This window comes from Ahaetulla prasina, chromosome 4 (assembly GCF_028640845.1).
Source record: "Ahaetulla prasina isolate Xishuangbanna chromosome 4, ASM2864084v1, whole genome shotgun sequence".
Lineage (NCBI taxonomy): Eukaryota > Metazoa > Chordata > Lepidosauria > Squamata > Colubridae > Ahaetulla > Ahaetulla prasina.
Window position 1 is genome coordinate 139,108,441 of NC_080542.1, and position 25,424 is coordinate 139,133,864.

General features: G+C 42.5%; 1 protein-coding gene across 1 annotated transcript in view; it reads left to right on the forward strand.

Annotated features, from left to right (window-relative positions):
- Positions 1-25,424, forward strand: part of CNPY1 (canopy FGF signaling regulator 1) — a 67,133-nt gene that overhangs the window by 25,207 nt on the left and 16,502 nt on the right. Inside the window, exon 2 of the mRNA XM_058183921.1 lies at positions 3,915-4,030. Coding sequence (XP_058039904.1) covers positions 3,915-4,030 — 116 coding nt within the window. The remainder of the gene's footprint in view (positions 1-3,914; positions 4,031-25,424) is intronic.

Consider the following 25,424-nt stretch of genomic DNA (forward strand, 5'->3'; position numbering starts at 1 on the left):
ATATAAGATAGGGTCTTATTTTTGGAGAAACACAGTACTTCCAAAACATCAGAGCAGCTTCAGAAAAAACCAACTCAGTTTAATTCTCCAAACTGCCCAACAAACCAGATTGAAACTATTTTCAAACTGTCTCAACCAGTCCTAATTGGCTAAGAATGTCAATTGCTGAGATCTTCGGAAGCTGAGCATACATAAAGCCCAAATGGTAAATGAAGCAACCAAGGGAATACAGGTAGTCCTTGACTTACAACCACAATTGAGCCCAAAATTTCTGTTGCGAAGTGAAACACTTGTTAAGTGAGTTTTCCCCCATTTTATGACTTTTTCTTGCTATGGTTGTTAAGTGAATCCCTGCAATTCTTAACTTAGTAACATAGTTGTTGAGTGAATCTGGCTTCCCCATTGACTTTGCTTGTCAGAAGGTTGCAAAAGGGACGTAACCCCAGGACACTGCAACCGTCATAAATGTGAGTCAGTTGCCAAGCATCTGAATTTTGATTACATGACGATGAAGATACTGCAATGATCATAAGGATGAAAAATGGTCATGTCACTTTTTTCAATGCTGTTGTAACCTTGAACGGTCACTAAATGAATTGTTGTAAGTCGAGAATTAACTGTAAATGAGTTTTGAGTTTTTTTTAAAAAAGAAACATTTGTTTGATTGCCAGCCCTGTAATTCTTCCTATGCTTTGCCAGCCTCTAGAATGAACAAATGCATGTGTATACGCGCACAAAGATCAGGGGTAAAATGCTCCCAGTTCGGACCGGATCGCACGATCCGGTAGCGATGGGGACGAGTAGTTCAGAGAATCAGTAGCAAAAATCCCTGTCTCCCCCCCACGCCTCGCTGTTCTTCTTCCCTGTGTCTGTAGCTCTTGGTGGTGATATAGCAGCAAACGGCCTTAAATGACTGCGGCAGCGCTTCAAAGAGTCGCACTACAGCACTGCAGCAGCTAGTAGACTGGTGCCTCTATTTTTAAAGAAGGTAGACCAGTGCACTCCCAAGTTTTGTATACTTTGTTTATTATTTTTATTATTTATTATTATTGGCCATGCCCATTCAGTCACCTGACCACCAAGCCATGCCCACCAATTAAGCCACGCCCACATAACCAGTAGGGAAATTTTTAGATTTCACCCCTGTCATAGATGCACGTATGTTTTATCTAGCCTCGCCACCATAATTCCCATGTACCTTTTGCATGTAACAGTAAAACATGGGTATTGTTCTTATGAATAAATTACAGGGATTCCTCAACTTTCAACTCGGCGCTTAGCAACCGTTCAAAATTATGATGGAGCCAGGAGCCAGAAAAAGCTACTTACAACCCAGATTCAAACCTGGCCCGCCTTTACAGCACTTACCTCCATTTCTTTGGTAAAACATGTCCCATAGTAAGCAATAGGTTTGCTAATAATTGCCACATTCACTTAACAACTGCCACAAAAAGAGTCATAAAAATCAAGTGTGGGTACATCATTATTATTATTATTATTATTATTATTATTATTATTATTATTATTATTATTATTATTATTATTATTATTAATTAGATTTTTATACCGCCCTTCTCCCGAAGGACTCAGGGTGGTTTACAGCCGATAAAAACATATATAACAAAAGTTAAAAATCATTTTTTAATCATGAGGACCCACTTAATGGCTATCATGATTTGCAGTCGTAATTTCAGGCACAATTATAGTCATAAGCCGAGGACTAACCTGCTCATAACATTTTTAAAATCTGCCACAGAGATTTGTACATACAAAGCATGCACTATGCCAGCAAGGGTAAGTGCGAGGATATGTTATCACTTTTCAGCTTTCTTTCAATCAAGCAATACTTCGGCTATGTGGATAAATGGGAACATTGAGCAATACAGCAATTTTAGACCTTTAGAGTATTGGAAGAAATATCCATCTAGATTCAGTTCCAAGTGGGGACAAAGACACTGGAAACATGGAGGCTGCTTGGAAAGATGGTTTAATGGTGGTCAGGATCACATGGCTTGAGTTCCTGAACAGAAAAGGGATGAGATCCTGTGTGCTCCCTGGCTTTATGCTTTTTCTGAGCTTTGAACTTTCTGGGGCACAAGAAGAGTACCCTGATTGGCTGTCAGACTCCCAGGGGGTGGGGGTCTTAGCTAGCCTTGCTGGCTGATGTAATCTTCCCAGGTGCCATGTGGTGAGTTTCAGTTGCTAGATGGGTTCTATTATGATGCAGATGATGGCCCATTGACAAAGGTGGGGGGTGGCAGGAAGTTGCAGGGAGCTGCTTTGTCTTTAAAACATGTTTCTCCATTTCTCATCCAGGGAAATATATTCTGCCTTTTTAAATATTTTCTAAAATATTTCATTCTTCTAGGAGGGGGGTGGGTGCTAAATTCCTACAAGAGTAAACAGATGAGGTACGTGTGCTGAAAGGATGGATACTAAGCAAGACCCATCCGATAAGCTGCAGAAAATGTTTCTGAAAATGAATTCCCGACTTCAGAGAAAAGTCAAAACCCATCCTGTCCATTATGGTTGTAACTCATGGCAGTCGATAAATGAGGCGCCCATGTGCTTGCCTTGCTCAACAATCGCAACTACAATCCCTGCTTTTCCCATAGTCACCATTCAGGAGGCCCTGGTTGGCCTAGCATAACATCGCAGCACCTCCCCTGTGGCAAAGGAAGATAGGCAGGACACGAGGCTTATCAATTACCTATATTTTGTTTCACCTGACTGTGGGAAGGGATTATAAGCAGTGGTGAAATCCAAATTTTTTTACTACCGTTTCTGTGGACCTGGCTTGGTGGATGTGGTGTGGCTTGGTGGGCGTGGCTTGATAGGCCTGGCAGGAGAAGGATACTGCAAAATCTCTATTCCCTCCCCACTCTTGGGGGAAGCACATTGCATAATCTCCATTCCCACCTCACTCTGGAGCCAGCCAGAGGTGGTGTTTGCCAGTTCTCCAAACTACTCAAAGTTTCCGCTATCGGTTCTTCAGAACCTGTCAGAACCTGCTGGATTTCACCCCTGGTTATAAGTCTCTTCATTTGTCGTCATTATCATTTTGAACAATCACTGAACAAACGATTGTAAGGACTACTTCTACATATATAAACTAGGGCAGCTTTGAGATGTTTGGGCTTCAAATCCCAGCATTCCATAACCATCATGGCCATTTATAGGGACCCTGGAGGCTGAAGTTCACAAATCTCAAAGTTGCCAGGTTGGGAAACTCTGAAATAAACATGGCCAATACCATCACTTGCAACCTTTTTACGACCTGTCAGCTCTGGCATTTTTTCACTTTCTTTAAGAAAAGCCAAAACATATTTTCCCTTTCCCTTCTCTACACTGCCCTTTTGAATCTCTTATCCGGTTTGCCTCAGACATTTCAGAATTTATCAAATTATGAATGAGCGTAATATTATTTCTTTGGGACACGTATTTGCTTTTTTGTTTCGGAGAGAATAAATGACAAGGGGATAACATTTAGCTGCAGCCGCATATCCTGGCTTACCACAGGCGAGGCTCCAGATGGTGCCATCTCAGGCACAACCAATCTTAAAAATGTGGCTTCTATCAATGTACAAGAATTATCCCTCAAATAAAAATAGCTGTTGTCATCTGTGCCATCAACGTTGCACATGACGCTGTGGTGTCCAAATCTTCTTTCCAAGAATTACTCTCAGAAGAAGAAAAAAACTACAGGGAGGTTCTGGCCCAGCTACATATTAAGATTTTATGGTGACAACATGTTTGAATGGCTATGTAAGCACATGTTTTGGAATACACTTTGCCTGCAAACAGCTCTCTCAGTATTCGTGTTGGTTTCGCCCCCTGCCTTTGACATATTTTCTGTTGGGATTTTTTTGGAATGAGGATATCTCTTCATACTTCTTTTCCTTTGCACTCTACAGCATGTAAGGCTCTTGCTGATGAGTTGGAGTATGAGATCAAGAAAATTGGACCAAGAAGGACTGTAAATTCGGGGACATTTCGAATCAACCCTGATGGCACACGAGGGAAAAAAAAGGTAAGACAGACAGGAGACCAAGCTCAGTAATTGCTAGGGTGTGCAATTATCAACCACTTATCCAAACAGCAGTTGGTCTTTTAATCTTCTAACCTTTCCTGCATTAGGCCAGCAGCCACTAAATTGCTTCATTTTCCTCTGGGACTTAAAATTATCTCTAAGCTTGAAATTGAGGTATTTTTTTCTTTTTTCCGGGGCCTTTTAAAAAAATTTTTGGATGGGGACTTTTTAAAAAACTTTGAGAATGGAGTCTTGTTGCCTTGACAAGTTGTACTACAGACTCAAAACATAGAATCATAGGGCTGGGAGGAACCTTGGAGATCTTCTAGTCCAACCCTCTGCTCAAGGCAGGAGTCTTTATACCAGGGGTCTCCAACCTTGGTCGCTTTAAGACTTGTGGACTTCAACTCCCAGAGTTCCTCAGCCAGCTTTGCTGGCTGAGGGACTCTGGGAGTTGAAGTCCACAAGTCTTAAAGCGACCAAGGTTGGAGACCCCTGCTTTATACCATGCCAGTTGTTTGTCCAGTCTACTTTTTGAAAACTTCCAGGGATGGAGCTACCCGCACCTGTGGGAGGCAAGCTATCCCATTTTCTAATTGTTCTCTCGTGTCAGGAAATTTCTCTTTAGTTCCAGGTTGGATCTCTCTTTAATGAGCTTCCACCCACTTCTCTTTGTTCTACCTGTTGGTCCTTTGGAGAATAAGTTGACTCCCTCTTCTCTGTGACAGCTCCCCCAATATTGAAAGAGTGCCATCATGTCACCCCAATCCTTCTCTTCACTGGGCTAAACATACCTACTTCCTTCAATTGTTCACCATACGATTTAGCCTCCAGGCCTTTTATCCATCATAATACGGGTTCATCAGAACCAAAAAGGTATCTAAGAAATGGTAAGAAGATATATCAGAATAACAGAATAATCAAGTTGGAAGGGACCTTGGAGATCTTCTAGTCCAGCCCCCTACTCAAGCAGGAAACCCTATACCATGTCAGACAAATGGTTATCCAATCTCTTCTTTAAAACCTCAATTGAACACCCACAACTTCTGGAGACAAGTCATTCCACTGATTAATTATTCTGTCAGAAATTTCTCCTTAGTCCAAGGATGGTTCTTTCCTTAAGTAGGCAGGAACTACACTCATATAACCTCTCATATAACTTTTCGATATCTTCTCCACTGGTGAGAGTTATCTACTTGCCCTGACTGTGACATCTCATATTGTCCAGTAATTTCTTCAGTTTATTCTGGTCTCAGAGAATGCAGTTGGGGTGGGCATCTACTGTGGGACTCCTCTGCCTTAAGGTGAAACCATGGGGGACTGAAGGCAAATCTGTCCCAATCATAAGCAAAATAATGAATGAGAGTATAGAACTTACACTAATGAATAGTGAGTAGCTTACACTAATGAATAGCGAATGAATAGTGACTTCTGACATACAGCTCCTTCAAGATTTCTGTGTATCTGAATTTTGTACTGTAGAAGTTAGCACCCACCCCCCTCCTAGAAGAATGAAATATTTTAGAAAATATTTAAAAGGCAGAATATATTTCCCTGGATGAGAAATGGGGAAACATGTTTTAAAGACAAAGCAGCTTCCTGACTATTTATTTATTTATTTATTATTTAAATTTATATACCGCCCTATCTCCCAAAGGACTCAGGGCGGTTCACAGGCATATAAAACATCAGTGTACAAAATTAAAATAATCTTTAAAAAACTTATTCCAGTGCCCTATCATTAAAAATAGAAATATAAATATTAAAATCAATTTAAAACCCCTATAAAATTTAAAATCTAAGCCAGTCCTGCACAGATGAATAAATGTGTCTTGAGCTCGCGACGGAAGGTTCGAAGGTCCGGAAGTTGACGGAGTCCTGGGGAGCTCGTTCCAGAGGGCGGAGCCCCACAGAGAAGGCCCTTCCTGGGCGCCGCCAGACGACACTGCCTAGCTGACGGCACCCTGAGGAGTCCCTCCTGTGAGAGCGCACGGGTCGGTGAGAGGTATCTGGTCGCAGTAGGCGGTCCCAGAGATAACCCGCCCTATGCCATGGAGCGCTTTAAAGGTGGTCACCAAAACCTTGAAGCGCACCGAAGGCCACAGGTAGCCAGTGCAGCCTGCGCAGGATGGTGTTATGCGGGAGCCACGAGGGCTCCATCTATCACCCGCGCAGCCGCATTCTGACTAACTGTAGCCTCCGGATGCCCTTCAAGGAGCCCCATGTAGAGAGCGTTGCAGTAATCCAGGCGAGACGTCACGAGGGCGTGAGTGACCGTGCATAGGGCCTCCCGGTCCAGAAAGGCGCAACTGGCGCACCAGGCGAACCTGGTAGAACGCCTCCTGGAGACGGCCGTCAAATGATCTTCTAGAGACAGCCGCTCATCCAGGAGGACGCTGTTGCGCACCCTCTCCATCGGGGCCAGTGACTCGCCACCGATGGTCAGCCGTGGATTTAGCTGACTGTACCGGGATGCCGGCATCCACAGCCACTCTGTCTTGGAGGGATTGAGCTTGACCTGTTTCTCCCCATCCAGACCCGTACGGCCTCCAGACACCGGGACAGCACTTCGATAGCTTCGTTGGGGTGGTCCGGTGTAGAAAAGTACAGCTGGGTGTCATCTGCATACAGCTGGTACTTCACACCGAAACCACTGATGATCTCACCCAGCGGCTTCATGTAGATGTTAAACAGAAGGGGCGAGAGAATCGACCCCTGCGGCACCCCACAAGTGAGGCGCCCGGGCCGACCTCTGCCCCTGTCAACACCGACTGCGACCGTCGGAGAGATAGGAGGAGAACCACCGATAAACGGTGCCTCCCACTCCCAAACCCCCCAACCGGCGCAGCAGGATACCATGGTCGATGGTATCGAAAGCCGCTGAGAGGTCTAATAGGACCAGGGCAGAGGAACAACCCCTATCCTTGGCCCTCCAGAGATCATCCACCACCTTTGTCAATGGGCCATTAAAGCCTCAGCTAAGCTCACTCATTTCCCCCCACCTTTGTCAACCATCATTTGCATCATAATAGAACCCATCTAGCAACTGAAACTCACCACATGGTACCTGGGAAGATTACATCAGCCAGCAAGGCTAGCTAAGACCCCCATCCCCTGGGAGTCTGACAGCCAATCAGGTACTCTTCCTGTGCCCCAGAAAGTTCAAAGCTCAGAAAAAGCATAAAACCAGGGAGCACACAGGATCTCAGTCTTTTTCTGTTCAGGATCTCAAGCCATGTGAACCTGACCACCATTAAACCATCTTTCCAAGCAGCCTCCATGTTTCCAGTGTCTTTGTCCCCACTTGGAACTGAACCCAGATGGATATTTCTTCCAACAGTACATGCAGATCTCTACTCAAAAATGGGATTTAAAAAGAAGCATTTTAAGACAACGTACTTCAGTAAACATACAGAACTTTCTGAAATGCGTGCTTTAAAATGAAATGTTTGGACATTTCTGTCATTTTCCAGGAACTGGGCAATATAGAAATATCTGCACATGAATAATGATACACATTTTTTTATTTATTACATTTTTTCATCCCACCATTATTTTTTATTAATAACTCAAGGGGGCAAACATATCCATAAATGAAGGCAAACATACATCTCCTAGGACAGTGATGCTAACCCTTTTTGCCGTTTTGTGTGCCAAAGGCGAGGGGAGCAAGGCAGGTCGCGTGCGTACATGCCCACACCCATAATTCAATGCGCCCCGCCCCCTGCGCATGCATGTGTGAGCCCCCCATGCTCCCCCCCTCTTTTGGCACACTATGGCATGGTGGGCCCGGTAGGCCCATTTTTCACCCTCCCTATGCCATGGAGCGCTTTAAAGGTGGTCACCAAAACCTTGAAGCGCACCGAAGGCCACAGGTAGCCAGTGCAGCCTGCGAGGATGGGTGTTGCGCGGAGCCACGAGGGCTCCATCTATCACCCGCAGCCGCATTCTGGACTAACTGTAGCCTCCGGATGCCCTTCAAGGGGAGCCCCATGTAGAGAGCGTTGCAGTAATCCAGGCGAGACGTCACGAGGGCGTGAGTGACCGTGCATAGGGCCTCCCGGTCCAGAAAGGGGCGCAACTGGCGCACCAGGCGAACCTGGTAGAACGCTCTCCTGGAGACGGCCGTCAAATGATCTTCTAGAGACAGCCGTTCATCCAGGAGGACGCCTAAGTTGCGCACCCTCTCCATCGGGGCCAGTGACTCGCCACCGATGGTCAGCCGCGGATTTAGCTGACTGTACCGGGATGCCGGCATCCACAGCCACTCTGTCTTGGAGGGATTGAGCTTGAGCCTGTTTCTCCCCATCCAGACCCGTACGGCCTCCAGACACCGGGACAGCACTTCGATAGCTTCGTTGGGGTGGTCCGGTGTAGAAAAGTACAGCTGGGTGTCATCCGCATACAGCTGGTACTTCACACCGAAACCACTGATGATCTCACCCAGCGGCTTCATGTAGATAAAGAACAGAAGGGCGAGAGATCGACCCCGCGGCACCCCACAAGTGAGGCGCCTGGGCCGACCTCTGCCCCTGTCAACACCGACTGCGACCGTCGGAGAGATAGGAGGAGAACCAGCGATAAACGGTGCCTCCCACTCCCAAACCCCCCAACCGGCGCAGCAGGATACCATGGTCGATGGTATCGAAAGCCGCTGAGAGGTCTAATAGGACCAGGGCAGAGGAACAACCCCTATCCTTGGCCCTCCAGAGATCATCCACCACCTTTGTCAATGGGCCATTAAAGCCTCAGCTAAGCTCACTCATTTCCCCCCACCTTTGTCAACCATCATCTGCATCATAATAGAACCCATCTAGCAACTGAAACTCACCACATGGCACCTGGGAAGATTACATCAGCCAGCAAGGCTAGCTAAGACCCCCACCCCCTGGGAGTCTGACAGCCAATCAGGGTACTCTTCCTGTGCCCCAGAAAGTTCAAAGCTCAGAAAAAGCATAAAGCCAGGGAGCACACAGGATCTCAGTCTTTTTCTGTTCAGGATCTCAAGCCATGTGAACCTGACCACCATTAAACCATCTTTCCAAGCAGCCTCCATGTTTCCAGTGTCTTTGTCCCCACTTGGAACTGAACCCAGATGGATATTTCTTCCAACAGTACATGCAGATCTCTACTCAAAAATGGGATTTAAAAAGAAGCATTTTAAGACAACGTACTTCAGTAAACATACAGAACTTTCTGAAATGCGTGCTTTAAAATGAAATGTTTAGACATTTCTGTCATTTTCCAGGAACTGGGCAATATAGAAATATCTGCATATGAATAATGATACACATTTTTTTATTTATTACATTTTTTCATCCCACCATTATTATTTTTTATTAATAACTCAAGGGGGCAAACATATCCATAAATGAAGGCAAACATACATCTCCTAGGACAGTGATGCTAACCCTTTTTGCCGTTTTGTGTGCCAAAGGCGAGAGGGGCAAGGGGGGTCGCGTGCGTACATGCCCACACCCATAATTCAATGCGCCCCGCCCCCTGCGCATGCATGCGTGAGCCCCCCATGCTCCCCCCCTCTTTTGGCACACTATGGCATGGTGGGCCCGGTAGGCCCATTTTTCACCCTCCCCAGGCTCCAGAGACTTTCTTGGGAAGGGTGAAAATCGACTTTCCCACCCGCCCGGAGGCAGGAAACGGCTCGTTTCCTGACTTCCGGTGGGCCCGGAAGGCCCGAAAATCAGCTGGCTGGTGTGTGCATACATGTTGGAGCTGAGCTAGGGCAACGCTTGTGTGCCCACAGATATGGTGCCACTTGTGGTATACATGCCATAGGTTCACCATCACAATCCTAGGGTAATGTTGCAGGATCTAATCTGGGTTGGTTACTGGAACCAACTGGTTTTGGTCTTCTGAGCTTTTGGATTTGTGCTGGAGCCCGTCCTCAGGGAACTTGTCTCTCACCAGAAAGTTTGGTAGAGAGATGTTCCCTACATTCTGGTAGAAAGGAATGCCTGAGGATAGGCACCTGGCTAGAGACTGTGAGTTCAAGTCCCACCGTAGCCACGAAAGCTGGCTGGGTGACTTTGGGCCAGTGACTCTTTCTCAGTCCAACTCACTCCATAGGGTTCTTGTGAGGAACATAGGAGAAAGAAGGTGCCACCTCGAGTCATTTATTAAAAAAATAATAAGGATAGGAAAAAAATAATTAAAAAATCCCACACAACCGTGTGCCTAAGGTGGGACTATAACACTCTCCTGGTGATGAGTCCAAAGCTATTTAGAGATGCAGTTTAGTCTAGTGGTTAAAGCACCAGCTAGAAAGTGGGAGACCGTAAATTCATAGGAGAGGGTGGTATGTTGCTGCCTTGAGTTATTTATAAAAATAACAAAGCAAAGGTTAAATAGAATAGAATAGAATAGAATAGAATAGAATAGAATAGAATAGAATAGAATAGAATAGAATAGAATAGAATAGAATAGAATTTTTATTGGGCAATAAACACAAGGAATTTGTCTTGGTGCATGTGCTCAGTGTACATAAAAGAAAAGAGATGCTCATCAAGAATTCTAAGGTACAACACTTAATGATAGCCATAGGGTACAAATAAGCAATCAGGAAACAATCAGTATCGGTATAAATCGTAAGGATACCAGCAACAAAGTTACAGTCATACAGTCATAAGTGGGAGGAGATGGGTGATGGGAACGATGAAAAGATTAACAGTAGTGCAGATTTAGTAAATACTTTGACAGTGCTGAGGGAATTATTTGTTTAGCAGAGTGATGGCGTTTGAGAAGAAACTGTTCTTGTGTTTAGTAGTTCTGGTGTGCAGTGCTCTGTAGCGTCATTTTGAGGGTAAATTAAATTTTAAAAAGTCATCCAGCAGGCTTTCAGGCCTAAGACAAGGCTAGATTCCACATTCTCTTGGTTGCCAGGCCAACATCTTAGCTACCGCACCAGAAGTAAAATAACCAAATAACTCTCATGATAGAATCTGAACATTTCAAACCATTCAGAAGAATAGTTAGGCATCCAATGTGAGTAACCAGAGAAATAGGACCTGGGATATAAGCCCACACAGTTACAAATAGGAAGTAGAAGATTATGACAGGACAACCTTTGCCCCAGCCTAAACATATAAAGACAGCATATGGAGGAGCTGTTTGGAGCAGAAAATCTCAGGAGAGGCAAATGCCTAAGCTGATATAAGCAATAATCTTCTTCCAATGATTCTGCCCACTGGGGCTCTTTCTTCTAAACTTCTGCATTCAACATATAAATACTAACCACTTCCTTATTTGCCAGAAGTATTTATGTACAGATAGTCCTCAACTTACAATCCTTCATTTAGTGACAGTTCGAAGTTACAGTGGCACCAGTAGTGGGATTCAAGCAATTTAACAACCGGTTCTCTGTCCTAATGATTTCTTCCAACGACCAGTTTTCCAAACTGCTCAGAAAGTTAACAACCGGTTCTCCCGAAGTGGTGCAAGCTGGCTGAATCTCACCACTGAGTGGCACTGAAAAAAGTGACTTTATGACTATTTGTCGTGTCCCACTCCTCCGCTGACGGCCGGGTCGGGGAAGTCCGTATTAGGCGTGCCTCTGCAGCTCTGCCAAAGTTCTAGCAAAATTCTCAAGGCAGGCAGGAGACCAGGAAGTGACTTCAGCAATCCAAGGTAGACTTTGCCTGACTCAGAGAATGCCAGAAAGCAGATCCTTTATATAGGCCATGGGGTGTGGCTCCATGACTCAGCACTTATCCAGGCCTGCCCCTCCCTTCCTTTTGCTGACGCTGCCTATCAATTCTCCTGAAGCGAGGATCTCTCCAGGCTCCAGCTGTTGGCAATTCACATTCCTCAGGCTCACATGCTGTGGGGGAGGGGGAGGGGGTCTAGTTGCTTCGTGCATGGAGCCAGGGCTGGGGGCTGGAGGCATGCCAGGACATTCCTCAGCGTTCGGCAGGAGATAAGAGGGACCCGGCTGCGGGGAAAGCGAGCGAGACACAACACTATTTTTCACACGGATGACCACTGCAGCATCCCCTCTACCACGTGATTCAAAATTGAAATGGTTGGCAACTGTATTTATGAGGGTTGCATTGTCCTGAGGTCATGTGATCACCTTTTGCGACCTTTTGGAAAGCAAAGACAACAGGGAACTCAGATTCACTTAACAATTGTAGAGATTCACTTTACAACGGTGGCAAGAAAAGTCATAAAATGGGGCAAAACTAATTTAAACTGTTGCTAGGCAATAGGAATTTTGGCCTCCGCTGTAAACATAAGAACTACCTGTACTATTTTCCATTAAAAAATATTCCTAAAGTTGTAATAGAAATTTATATAAAAGCAAGATTAAAATCAGATCTTGAGAAAGTAAAGAAAGCACATGCCCCTTACACATCTGATCCATACAGGTAGCCCTCGCTTAATGACCTGCTAGGTTGGCAGAAGCTGGGACAAGTAACGGGAGCTCACCCCATTACGTGGCACTAGGGATTCGAACCAGTGAACTGCCGACCTTTCAATGGACAAGCTCAGCATTTTAGTCGCTGAGCGACCACGTCCCTTAGATAAGCAGATAGGGAGGCAAATAAATAGGCCTGCAGATAGACAGGCAGGTAGTTAGACAGGCAATAGACAATAGAGAGAGATGCATTCAAGACATTTCTAGTCCTATGGACTGGTTTTAGAATAAATAATTGTCCTATTTATTTTTAAAACTGTTCCTCAATTGGAGTTTTAGTTTCTACTATGGAGCTAAAGTTACAGCCCATTCAGGCAGGTGAGCTTATTGTGCAATGATGAAACCAAAGTCTCTTCCAGCCCTAAACTTCAAGCCATAATAGAAAGGCTATACTACAGGTAATCTTGACTTATGACCATAATTGAGACCCAAACTTACATTGTAAGCAGGCAGTTGTTAAGTGGGTCACACCTGATTTTATGACCTATTTTACCATGGTTGTTAAGCAAATCATGGCAGTTGTTAAGTGAATCCCAGGGTTCTTAAGCAAATCTGGCTTCAGCCATTGGGTTTGTTTGTTGGAAACCAGTTGGGAAGGTCACAAATGGCAATCACATGACTCCAGGTAAGCACCATAGTAAGTACATGCCCGTTGCCAAGTGCCTGAATTACGATCACATGACCTTAAGTATGCTGCAATAATCATTAGGACCAGTTACAAGTCACTATTTTCAATGCCATTGTCACTTTGAACAGTTGCTAAATGAGAAATGTAGTAAGAGATAAGTACAGTGGCAATTTGACAAATCTACTTTCTACAAATCTAAGCTCATAAGCCATTTATGATTGCTACCTTCAGCATGTTGGTTCATTTTTTCCATTTTTTCCCCAGTCCGGTCCTAGGCTGAATTTTCTGCAGTTCTCAGTTAGCTTGTAGTTAGCTTGGCTATGTTGGATGGAAGGTGGACTTACAAATTTGGAGGGCACCATGTTGATTAAATACGATCTTTTGAGATTGGCAGTGACTCTGTATGATTCCGTATATCATTTCTTTCTTCTCATCTGTTAACCTGAGGGTTGAATTTAGATATTTCTGCATTCAAAGCTTATTTTCATCTCCTGCACAGCTGGAGAGTTTGTAGCTCACCAGATGTTATTGAGTGACAGCTCTTCACTCGTTTGCTCTTAGCCTTGCTGGGGATTGGTGTTGAGAGGCATTTCTTGTTCTCCTCTCCTTCCCTTCTCCTCTCTCTGCCTAGCAAGAACATCTCGATTAACCTGGGAAAGAAAAGGAGAAAGAAAGGCATGGGAAACGTTGAGGGCAAATGTGTGACCCCCTATTGCTCTGATCAAGGTTCAGGTTCAACTATACTACCCGAAATTTACCTATAGATCTGAATATTGATCACTTAGAACATTCCTTTGGCTACATTGTGCTAGCCAGATTTCTTAGTTTTTAAACTTTGTCCACATCTGGCCGTCTGTTTTAAATTGCAGATTAAGGCCATGGTTTAACTTCTTTTCAGAAAGAAGTTGAAGTTTTATTTTTTTAAAAAGGTATCTTCCTTGTGAAATGTTCTTGTAAAATATGCGTGGTAATATTTTGTTTTTAACATCTTTTTCATCCCTCTCTCTTTTCTCTTGCCAAAATGCATCAAACACCTGCTAAATATAAACTCCTGGCAATTTGCCCAGCAGCGCTAACGATCAGGGTTCTCAGGAGTCTTCTAATGTTGAGAGAATCAGAGGGCATCGCAATGCCATCAAGGTCAAAGACCATCCACTGCTTCCCACTAGTGGTGGAAATGATTTATTTTCATCTCCAAATTCAGACTACTCAACCAACTCATAATTAGGGATATGGGGGAATGATCTAAAACTCAGTCTATATCAATGAGGCATGAGTAGGCTTCATTCTGACCAGATTTCATGATTTGTGTGTGTGTTTTTTTTTAAAGACTGGAACACTCTACTTTCACATTTATTATTATTGCTGGACTTGAATGCTGGCTAAACAAAAGGCTTAGTTTAGCAAAATTAAAGGAAAAACATACTTGATAAATGTATTTTTTACATAACTTTATTTTATTTATTAGAATATTTTTTATATTTATTTATTTATTTATTATTTATATATAGGAAGTCCTCAAAATACAACTATTCATTTAATGATTGAATGAAGTTAGAACAGCACTGAAAAAAGTAACTTATGACCAGTTTTTACATTTATGACCGTTGCAGGATCCCCATGGTCATGTAATCAAAATTAGAGCCCTTGGCAACTGGCACATATCATATTTTTTGGAGTATAAGACGCACCTTTTCCCCCCCAAAAAAGAGGGTGAAAATCTGGGTGCGTCTTATACACCGAATGTAGCTCCACCCAGCTTCTCAAACAGAGGTTTCAGAAGCTGAAAAAAAGCGGAGACGACTTCCGGTATCCGGTGGCAACGGACGTCTGGAAGGCTTCTCCTGCCTCCAGTGTCCGAATCCGGCCGCCGCCGAGGCCCTCAGGGGCCAGGTGTTCCGAAAAGGACACCTGCCGCACGGACGGCTCGCCAGGGGTCTCCCAGCCGACATACAGGACGGGGGGCACCGATCCTGGCGCGTCCTAGGCCCGGCGGGGCTCGGAGGCCACAGGCCGCGGCCATTACTTTGGTCGTCGCCTGGGCCGCTGTGCCCGGTGATGCCGGGGCTTTGGATTTATAATTGCAGCAGCCTGGTGGTGAACAGGGAACGGAGAAGAATTGAGGAATGAAGAAGGGAAGGGGATATCGGCAAACGTGAGTGGAGTACTCCGGAGTGCGGGGGGGTTTTTTTTCTCCCCTGCGACTGAAAGGAGTACGAATCACTTTGGAGAGAGGAGAACTTAAAATAACAAGATTACCGGTTTTGTGGAGCTCTGGAGAGAAGAGGTGATGGAGAAATTTAGGAGGGAGGGTATGAGGCCCCTCCTCTGGGGAACAATGGTGGCGCCCAGCTTCCGCCTTCACTATGAGAATCTTGATGACATCACTTCCCTTCGGCTTCCTGGTTGACTAACTGTACTCTGGACTCGTTGCTCCTGTGAGTGCCCCCTGGTGGATCCGGAGGAAATTATAAGGATACTGTGCCTGCCTGAGGATTTTGAAAATTTTTTTTTAAATGGCAAAAGGTCAGAGACCAACTGCTGGAGAAATGGAGAGAATTCTGGAAAAGTTATCTAATATGGACAAGAAACTGGATGAAATAAGAGCAGAAATTGTGACTATCCAAAAGGATTTAAAGGATACTCAACAAGTCTCAGCAGAAAATAAGCAGAAAGTGGAAGGTCTGGAGGGTGAGATGCGGGCAGTGCAGAAAAGAGGGGAGACGACAAGCAATGCTGTGCTTGGACTACAGATGGATAAAATGTCTTATTTCCTTAGGTTTCAAAATTTGGAAGAAGTGGACCAAGAAGACTTGAGAGATGTTGTGACTAAACTGTTGGGAGAATTTCTTGGGAGAGGTGTTGATTTTATGAATTGGGATGTGGATCGAGTTTATAGAGTTAATTCACAATATGCACGCACGCATGCAGTTCCTAGAGAGGTTCATGTCAAATTTGTGAAAAGAGAGACGAGATGAAATTCTTAGAAAACATAGGAGTGGGGCACTGACTTATAGGGGCAGGGAGATAGCCATTCTGAGGCAGATTCCCAGACAGGTACGTGAAATGAGAAAGAAATATTACTTTTTGTCAAGCAAATTGTACCAGAAGGGAGTAGGCTTCAGATGGCTGATGCCAGAGGGATTGATGATTTTCCGGGAGGGCATTACGAAAAAAATTAGTACAATTGCGGAGGCTGCGGCCTACGTGGAGGAACACAAAGCCCTCCTGGAGTTAGATGACCCAGGAATTGAAGAAGGGGAGGTTATAGACCATGGGGCGGAGGCGGCCGCCGCTGTTGCGGCCCTGGAGTTGGGTCAGGCTGAACCCAGAGTTCTGAGATCCAAAACTAGGAAGTGATAAAGATATTTGGTATTGTGTTGGTTTTCCTTATTCTCCTTCGTATGATATTCTGATTATCCTTGACCCTTCTTTATTGTGTATGTAAGATTGGTAAACTTAGCTACTTCGTATCACCTGCTTGCCATATGGCTGTTGTATGTGTTTAAAATTTTGAGTAAAATTCTTATTATGTATAAGAAAAATGAAAATTTACCATACCTGATATGTATTTGTATAAACCTTTTTTGACCAATAAAAACTTTTTTGGAAAAGAAGCTGAAAAAAGCATCAGAAAAGAAGCTCCCAAACAGAGCTTCAGAGGCTTTTTTTCTGAAGCTGTTTCGGAGGCTTTCAGAGTCAGGAATAAAGTTTTTTCTGAAACAGAATTTCAGAAGTTTCAGAGGCAGAAAAAAAAAGCAAAAAAAAAAAAAAAGCAAGGCACAGAGCTCACAACCAAGGAACCTGTTCCTAAAATTCACCTCTGGGAACAGCTGATTGAGGGTATTCCGGGAGGCCAATCCACCTGCCAATCAGCTTTTTTTTTATTTTCCTCCCCAAAAACTAAGGTGTGTCTTATATTCTGGTGTGTCTTATACTCCGAAAAATACAGTATTTATGACAATTTCGATGTCCCAGAATCACCATTTGTAATCTTCCCAGTTGGCTCCCAACAAGCAAAGTTAATGGGAGAAGCCAGATTTGCATAATAACCACATGATTCACTTAACGTAATTGCAGTGATTCACTTAACAACTGTGGCAAAAACGGTCATAAAATGGGGCAAAACTCACTTAATACCTTGTCTTGCTTAGCAACAGAAATTTTGGGCTCAATGATAATTATAAGTGAAGGACTACATGTATTAGGTTGTTATTCCAACTTTATTACTTTATAAGTAACTGATAGCTGTAAATGTACCTAATACTCCTTCCTTTTCTTATTTTTTCTATAATAACAACCTTGTAATGTGGATTGGCCCAAACTCACCAGTTTGTTTTCATGCCTAAGGTGGGGCTAAAACAGTGGTGGGATTCAAGTAATTTAACAACTGGTTCTCTGCCCTAATGATTTCTTCCAACAACCAGTTTGCCAAACTGTTCAGAAAGTTAACAACCGGTTCTCCCAAAGTGGTGTGAACTGGCTGAATCCCACCACTGGGCTAAAACTTGATGATTGGCCGAAAGAGCTAAGAATGATAGATATTTGCAGAACCCATGTATCTGTCTAGTTTGTGGCTTGAAGAATCTGTGTCTCCAGGCCATGCCATTTTGCATAAAGAGAACTTTTGAAAATGCAATTACAGTAACTGAAAATAAACTAGGTGACACCAATCTTCAAATTATTTGATGGTCCAGAATGGTCTGACAATATGTTTTAGTTGCCTATGAATATTCAGCTGTTTGCATGTAATTTATTCTAATATTTTAAGGACTAGCAACAGAGAAATATCCAGCTGCTGATTCATCACAATCAAACGCTGGTTTTTAAAATCTCTCCCAAAAAGCAAAGCAGACACACCTGACAACATCTGACTGTAATGAGATACCAGACAAAACCAATGCAGATTAATTCAGCCTGAACTGTAACAAACAGCATCTCTTGTTTTCTGAAATATGCTAGAACGTATTTCGCTTTCCTAATTTGTAAACTCCATTCCCACATAGGATAAAAAAATTGCAGAGCAAATACATCTGAATCCAATTGTTTATGAAGGATAATGATATTTTAGTTCTGATGGGATGTATGCCATTCAAACTCTTATTATCCATATTTTTCGTACAAGTTTCACATTTCAGCATTTTTTAACCCTTGGATGATGCAATATAGCAGCCTAAATATTTTCTACCTCCAGCTCCTTCTCCTTCTGAAGGAATTCCAATCTACTCTGAAGATTAAATTCACTCTTGAAATCTAATATAAATGTGTCCTCGTTCATGTATTTTGTTATGTCTTTTCGAATTATCTTCTACTATATTACTACACTTAAAGCTTGAGATCCATATTACATAATATAATGAACACTGACCCAGTACAGATTGGTAACTAGATGCTTTTCAACTCCCCAGTCTAGGGCTGGAAAAAAAACAACTGCCCCAAAATCACCCTGGCCCAAGTCACTCTGCCAGAAAAAGTTTAGATCTTCATGTTTCTAGTCCAATAAGATAAAGGTAAAGGTTCCCTTCACACATATGTGCTAGTCATTCCCAACTCTAGGGGGTGGTGCTCATCTCCGTTTCAAAGCCGATGAGCCAGCAGTGTCCGAAGACGTCTCCGTGGTCATGTGGCCGGCATGACTAAATGCCAAATATGCATGGAACGCTATTACCTTCCCACCAAAGGTGGTCCCTATTTTTCTACTTGCATTTTTATGTGCTTTCGAGCTGCTAGGTTGGCAGAGCTGAGACAAGTAACGGGAGCTCACCCCACTACGTGGCAGCACTAGGGATTTGAACTGCTGAACTGCCGATCTTTCGATCAACAAGCTCAGTGTCTTAGCTACTGAGCCACCGTGTCCCTTATTCTAGTCCAGTATCCACTCTCAAATAAACATATGTGTATGTATGAATTAAGGTGCCACTATATTAAACTAGACATGAGATTAGTTATCCATCTTGCTCATATCAAAATTGACAAGCAGTGGCTCTTCCAATTTTAATTGGAAGTTTTAATTGGAAGTTTAAGTTTTTCAGCTAGATGTGTTAGATGTAAAGCCTGAGACATGGGTACAACCCCTGGGAACAGAAGCACCATAGGAACATCTTGAGATCCTATCAATCTCCTTGGGACCTTATTGAATGCCAGCATGGAAGCATGGCATCCTGAGTCTTACTTTTGCATCTGAAAACATCCATGCATTTTTAAGTTCCTGCTATCTGCAGATGGGTAGCGCTGTTGCTGAAGATATGCAGAGGATACGCACAGTGTTGGGATTCAAACAATTTAACAACCGGTTCTCTGCTTTAATGATTTCTTCCAACAACCAGTTCACCAAACTGCTCATAAAGTTAACAACCGGTTCTCCCGAAGTGGTACGAACTGGCTGAATCCCACCACTGGATACATATGAGTGTGTGAATCAAGAGTAGGTTCTTTAGAGAAGAAACAAAAACCAGGATGCTACCATCTGGAATAAATTCAGCCTGTTGGTGGAGCAGATCTTTTTTATTTCAGGTTTGCCAAATGTCAAGATACTGATTCTTCTGGAAACCTCAGAGGGATTGGGGGCAGGTACTTGGAATTCTCCTAGCCAAGGATGGGGACCCTTGGTTCCCAGACTCATAAAGATTTAGGAGTCTGTTGTGTAAACAGGTAACTCTGCAAGTTTGTCCATCATTGGAAAAGAGGTCCCCCTCCTTCCCAGAACATAGAAAGGCTGTCAGAAAGAAAATCAACAAGTTTCTTTTTTTCATTACTATACACAGTGATGTATTAGTTCTAAACGGGAAATAATTCAGTTGGAATTCATGCCAATGTTTGGAATCAGAGCTGGATTTTTAAAAAAACAAACCAGGCCAAAACTGGTGATATGCCACTAATTTGCCCATCAACCATTAAATCTGGAGTGATCAGCTTTGAAGAGGACAGAAAGATCATCTTTACCTTTTCATTTGCTGAGCCAAAAGCTACAATCCCAAAGGAGGAAGGGGGCAAGATGAAAACCTGAATTTGGTCATCTTCATGTCTAAGTTAAATTCAATAAATTTGAAGCAATGATTACAACTATTTTCCACATGTTTAATAGCGGCTACTTCTGTCTTATTGAAAAATTATACAGGTAGTCCTCAATCCCCAACAGTTCATTTACTGACCATTCAAAATTATATCAGCATTGAAAAATTATGACTTATGACCATTTTTCACACTTACAACCACTGCAGCATCTTTGTATTAATAACAACAACAACAACAACAACAACAACAACAGAGTTGGAAGGGACCTTGGAGGCCTTCTACTCCAACCCCCTGCCCAGGTAGGAAACCCTACACCATCTCAGACAGATGGTTGTCCAACATCTTCTTAAAAATTTCCAGTGTTAGGGCATTTACAACTTCTGCAGGCAAGTTGTTCCACTGATTAATTGTTCTAACTATCAGGAAATTTATCCTTAGTTCTAAGTTGCTTCTCTCCTTGATTAGTTTCCACACATTGCTTCTTGTTCTACCCTCAGGTGCTTTGGAGAATAGTTTGACTCCCTCTTCTTTGTGGCAACCCCTGAGATATTGGAATACTGCTATCATGTCTCCCCTAGTCCTTCTTTTTATTAAACTAGACTTACCCAGTTCCTGCAACCGTTCTTCATATGTTTTAGCCTCCATGTGATCAAAATTCAGATGCTCGGCAACTGATTCCTATTTATGATGTTGTAGTGTCCCGGGGCAAGGGTGGATTCTACTTACCTTTACTACCGGTTTGCAATGGGGCCGCACATGCGCACTTGCTCGCGCATGCACAGAAGCTTCCTGATGACGGTCAGTGAGCGGAACCTCCCGCCGGTTTTACTACCAGTTCTTGCAAACCGGGGGCGAGCCACCACTGTCCCGGGGTCATATGGTCATATTTTCTAGCAAGCCAGATTCACTTAACAACTGCCTTACTAACTTAACAATTGCAGTGATTTGCTTAACCACTGTGGCGAGATGGAACATAAAATGGGGCAAAATCCACTTAACTATCTTGCTCAGCAGCGGAAATGTTGGCCTCAACTGTGGTCGTAAGTCAAGGACTAACAAAATCTTTTCTGGCAGGATTGGTGGGTGGTGAGAGGTTGTACATTCACAAACCACGAATCATAATGTGAGAGTAACACTCAGATACTCATTCAGTGTTGAATGCTCCAACACTGGAAATTTTTAAGAAAATGTTGGATAACCATTTGTCTGAAATGGTGTAGGGTTTCCTGCCTGGGCAGGGGGTTGGACTAGAAGATCTCCAAGGTCCCTTCCAACTCTGTTGTTGTTGTTGTTGTTATTGTTGTTGTTATTACTCCTGAGAGCTTTGACTCTGTAACAGTCCTGTATTCATACTTACAAGGTTAGAGAAGTTTATGTCTTGTTTACCTGCCTGGTTTTTGGAAAACTAATGTTCCTGTGGCAAAGAGGACAATTCAGAAGAAGAGATGGTAATCTGGGCAAATATAATAATCTATATCAGTGTGCGCATGGAAGTCTTTTTCTGATGTTCCTTCTCTTTCAGCCTTCCCTCTCTTCCTTCATGAAGTTGTTTTCAGTGCTTAAATCAATCATTAGTCTCTGTTTATTTCGGCAAAGGACATAATTCTTTGGAGAAATATGTCCAGTCCCCAAGGCTGTCATAGGAACATGACCTTTGCTACCTGTAAATGTTATGTAAGATGCCTGCCTTCCTTGACAGCTGGGGTGATAATCCTCTTTGTCTCTCTTAAGTGATAGCTGATAAGTCTGTACAGAAATGTTGGCTGTATTTTTCTCTCCAGAAGAATGCGAAGGAATGCAAGTTGGCTTAAAAATATTTATTCTAAAAAGGAATGGAGAAATTGTTCCCATCCAATTTGGCCAAAGCTGAATAGAGTGGAGGGGTAACCTAAGGCAGTCAGATGCCTATATTTCAGAACGAGATTATGATTTTAGAAGTCTTAAAATGAAATTACATTTAGGATAGGAAGTTTTTGTAGAAGAGTAGATGGCTTCCTCCCTTCCCATTTGTATATCGACCTTTTTATTTTTAGCACAGATAAAGGGGATACACGAATGATTTGTCAGGAGCTCATATATTTGCAGAATAGCGGTATATATATGTTCAATGACACGCTCACAAAAAAGGAAATTTTAGCTAATAAAAGAAAATTAACACTTGCTATAAGCATTCGTGACATAATGATAAAGCATTGAGAAAAAGAATGGTAATAGTAGCTGAAGAAATCCCAAAACTATTACAATGAAGAAAATAGGATAATTTTATTTATAGGAAGTTTTTTTCTTGCTCTTTTCTTGCACCGACACACAAATACATTATGAATTGCCACACCCAAGATTTTCATACTCTAATACATTACAGAGGATGTTTTTAAAAGTTATTTTCCAGCACCGTTCCTTCTTTTCTCTCTCTTTAGTTTTTCTTGTTAAATGTATATTTTAACTACTTTTTCAAGACTGTGTTTTTCCCAAGGCAGCTTGCAAAATTAAAATATTCAATTCAACAACATACGTACTACACTGAAAGATCATGTGTTTTTTTTTTAACACATGAACTAATTATAACAACTCATGTAAAAAATATACATTAAAACTAAAGAATATTAATATACTTTAGAAGACTTAAAAAATTTCGATCCGCAATCCTTATTGCAGTGAATTATTTTGCCATGCTGGGCTCAGATCTTTGCACACCATTTCTTATTTATAGGCATACTTTTTTTAAAAAATGGTGACTGGTTAAGATCATGGTTTTTTTTCTCAGATGGAATATCCTTTAGCCTTAGGTTTCCCAAATGGAATATCTGCTAAGCCTTAGGTTAACCAAACAGAAACAAATCAAAAGAGACAAAATAACCCAAAATGATTTTGATGGCTTAAGACCAGAAACTTGTAACTTAGGAGCAGTACTAAAAGACACTCAATATAATTTCTCTATTGAGCCAATACTTCAGTCACTTTTGCCAAGGGAATATTTTTATAAATCATCCAGATATGGGTCCTTGGGATACTGCAGTTGAAAATTTATTATTTTCTTCAGTTCCTTATCTCATCAACCATAATGGCCAAATTTCACAAGTTTATGAATTTATTCTCCAAAAGGTGCAATTTATTCCGTTTTTCTAAATACCTAAATTTGAAAGTCCATTATGTTTGCTATTTTTTAACCAAGTGCTTCTGATGGCAAAGACAGGCCCAATAAGAATCCTTTAGAAGATGCGATTAGACGAATGTCCTGTTATTAATGATCTGCCTTCCTCTCATTCATGATGTATTTCCAGTTGTGGGTCTGCAATGCTCTGCCTTGAACAAGAGTGTAATCCTTTGAACGGGCTACCCTGTCGAATGCTTTGCAAATGCATACAGGATGCGAACTGCTTTTCCTCTTCTTTCATGCGGGATCACCGGAAGAACGTTTGCAGGCAACCAGAATCACATTAAATGGTTGAGTCCATTGCAGTGGGCTTTATTATTATTATTTTTTCCCTCTCTCCATCTCTCTCTCTCTCTCTCCCTCTCCCTCTCTCTCTCTCTCTCCCCCTCTCTGGCTAGCAAAAGAGGACGGATGAATGGGGTCATGCACCAAGTCCCCTGCAGTTCACCATTATTTTTGGTGAATAAAGGATGGCTAAGGTTGACTGGAATGTCAGCAAACCTTTCATCCCTCTTCCTTTCAGCTGTCTGTGTTGTTATCCGCAAGCCATACAAAGATCCTGGGCTGAGTTTTCACATCCATGGCCAGCTGGCTCCTGCTGCATAATGGGCAAGAGTGGGCATTTGCTTTCTACATTTGCAGAGGGAAAATGCCAGAAGATATTTATCACAATGTGCTCAAGGCAGGATTGGCCTCTCTTCCCCCTGTTTCTTAAGGAAGGAGTGGGGCCTGCCATCTCCCCGTGGAAAGTTGGTGCTGAGAACCCTTAATTTCAAAATTAGCGTGCCCCATGAGGAAGGCCAGAAGGTGGAGCCGTCGCAGGCCAGATGTGAACTGGGATAGGTCAGAACTGGTGAGAAAATGCATGTGTCTTTGTGTGTATGTATGTGCGTGTGTGTGTGTGTGTGTGTGTGTGTGTGTGTGTACATATGCGCAAACATGCATACTCCTGACATTTTGTTTTAATAGATGACCTCAAGTTTTAATATTCAGGGAAAGAGAGAGAAAAATTGCTTTCTCCCTACCTTCTTCACACCAGGCCTAATTTTATATTCTTCTATGTTTTCCCCCTTACTTGCCTTTGCATCTATTTCTTTAGGTGTTGTTCTTCCTTTCCTTTTCAGCACTTAGGCTATTGCAGCTGCCAAATGCAGGCCATCCAGACACATAACTTCTTGAAAACATTATTGTTGCTTTGTGTTTTTTTAGGAAAACTCTTGTCTTCTTGCAAATATCAAAGTGTTTTTCCACTGGGCAGGTCAGCAGTTTGTGTGTCTCAGAAACCTGTACTAGTTATAGGTTCATTTTTTGAGGATGAGCTGGGGACAACCTAAGTACTGTGTAATTGCTGGGGTTGTTTATGTTTGTAGTACCCTGCGTATCTCTAATTACACAATTCCCAGAATTCCCTAGCCTGCCAGAAATAAATATACTGTTGCGGAAATAAATATGCTGTTAGTAAAGGTCACAGTATACTGGCTTGGGGAATTCTGGGAGTTGAAGTCCAGATATTTTAAAGTTTCCAGGGTTGAAAAATATTGCTGTTGTATAAAACTACCATTGTGCAAATTTGCAGTCTTTTCAACTACTCAGCTGAGTAAAGTTGGAATATAGGAAATATTTTTCTTACCTTGCCAATAGATTAGAGTTATATCCCAGGTTATACTATCTGAAACATCTAGTCTCTGGCATTTATGCATTTTTACCATTTCCACTTCCCAAACCTTCAAGACCAGTTTGAAGATTATTGGTAATTATCTTCTTTTCTGCCAATCTCTGAATGCTAAACATTAAAAACAAGAATGTCATTTAGTCATTAGCTCCATTCTAAGGTGTTACAAATCCCAGAGTAACAAAAATCTTCTCTTCCCTTCAAAAGGAAAATAAAAGAAATGTTTTAATCTTTAAAAAAAAATTCACATCAGATGCTTTTTTTTCTGGTCATATTTAGGAAAATCAAAGTATTTCCTAGGAAGGAAGGTTACAAAGCTACCAAGTCAACCTTCCCCTTAAAAATACATTATGGCCACTGAAGGGAGAGGCTGATTGCGCAGAAGTTCCATTAAAATGAAATATTTTAGATGGGTAGGTAAGTAGGTAGTATAGATAGATTAGAAAGCCCAGAATGATAATCATGTTTTAGGACAGACCAAAAGGGTAAAAC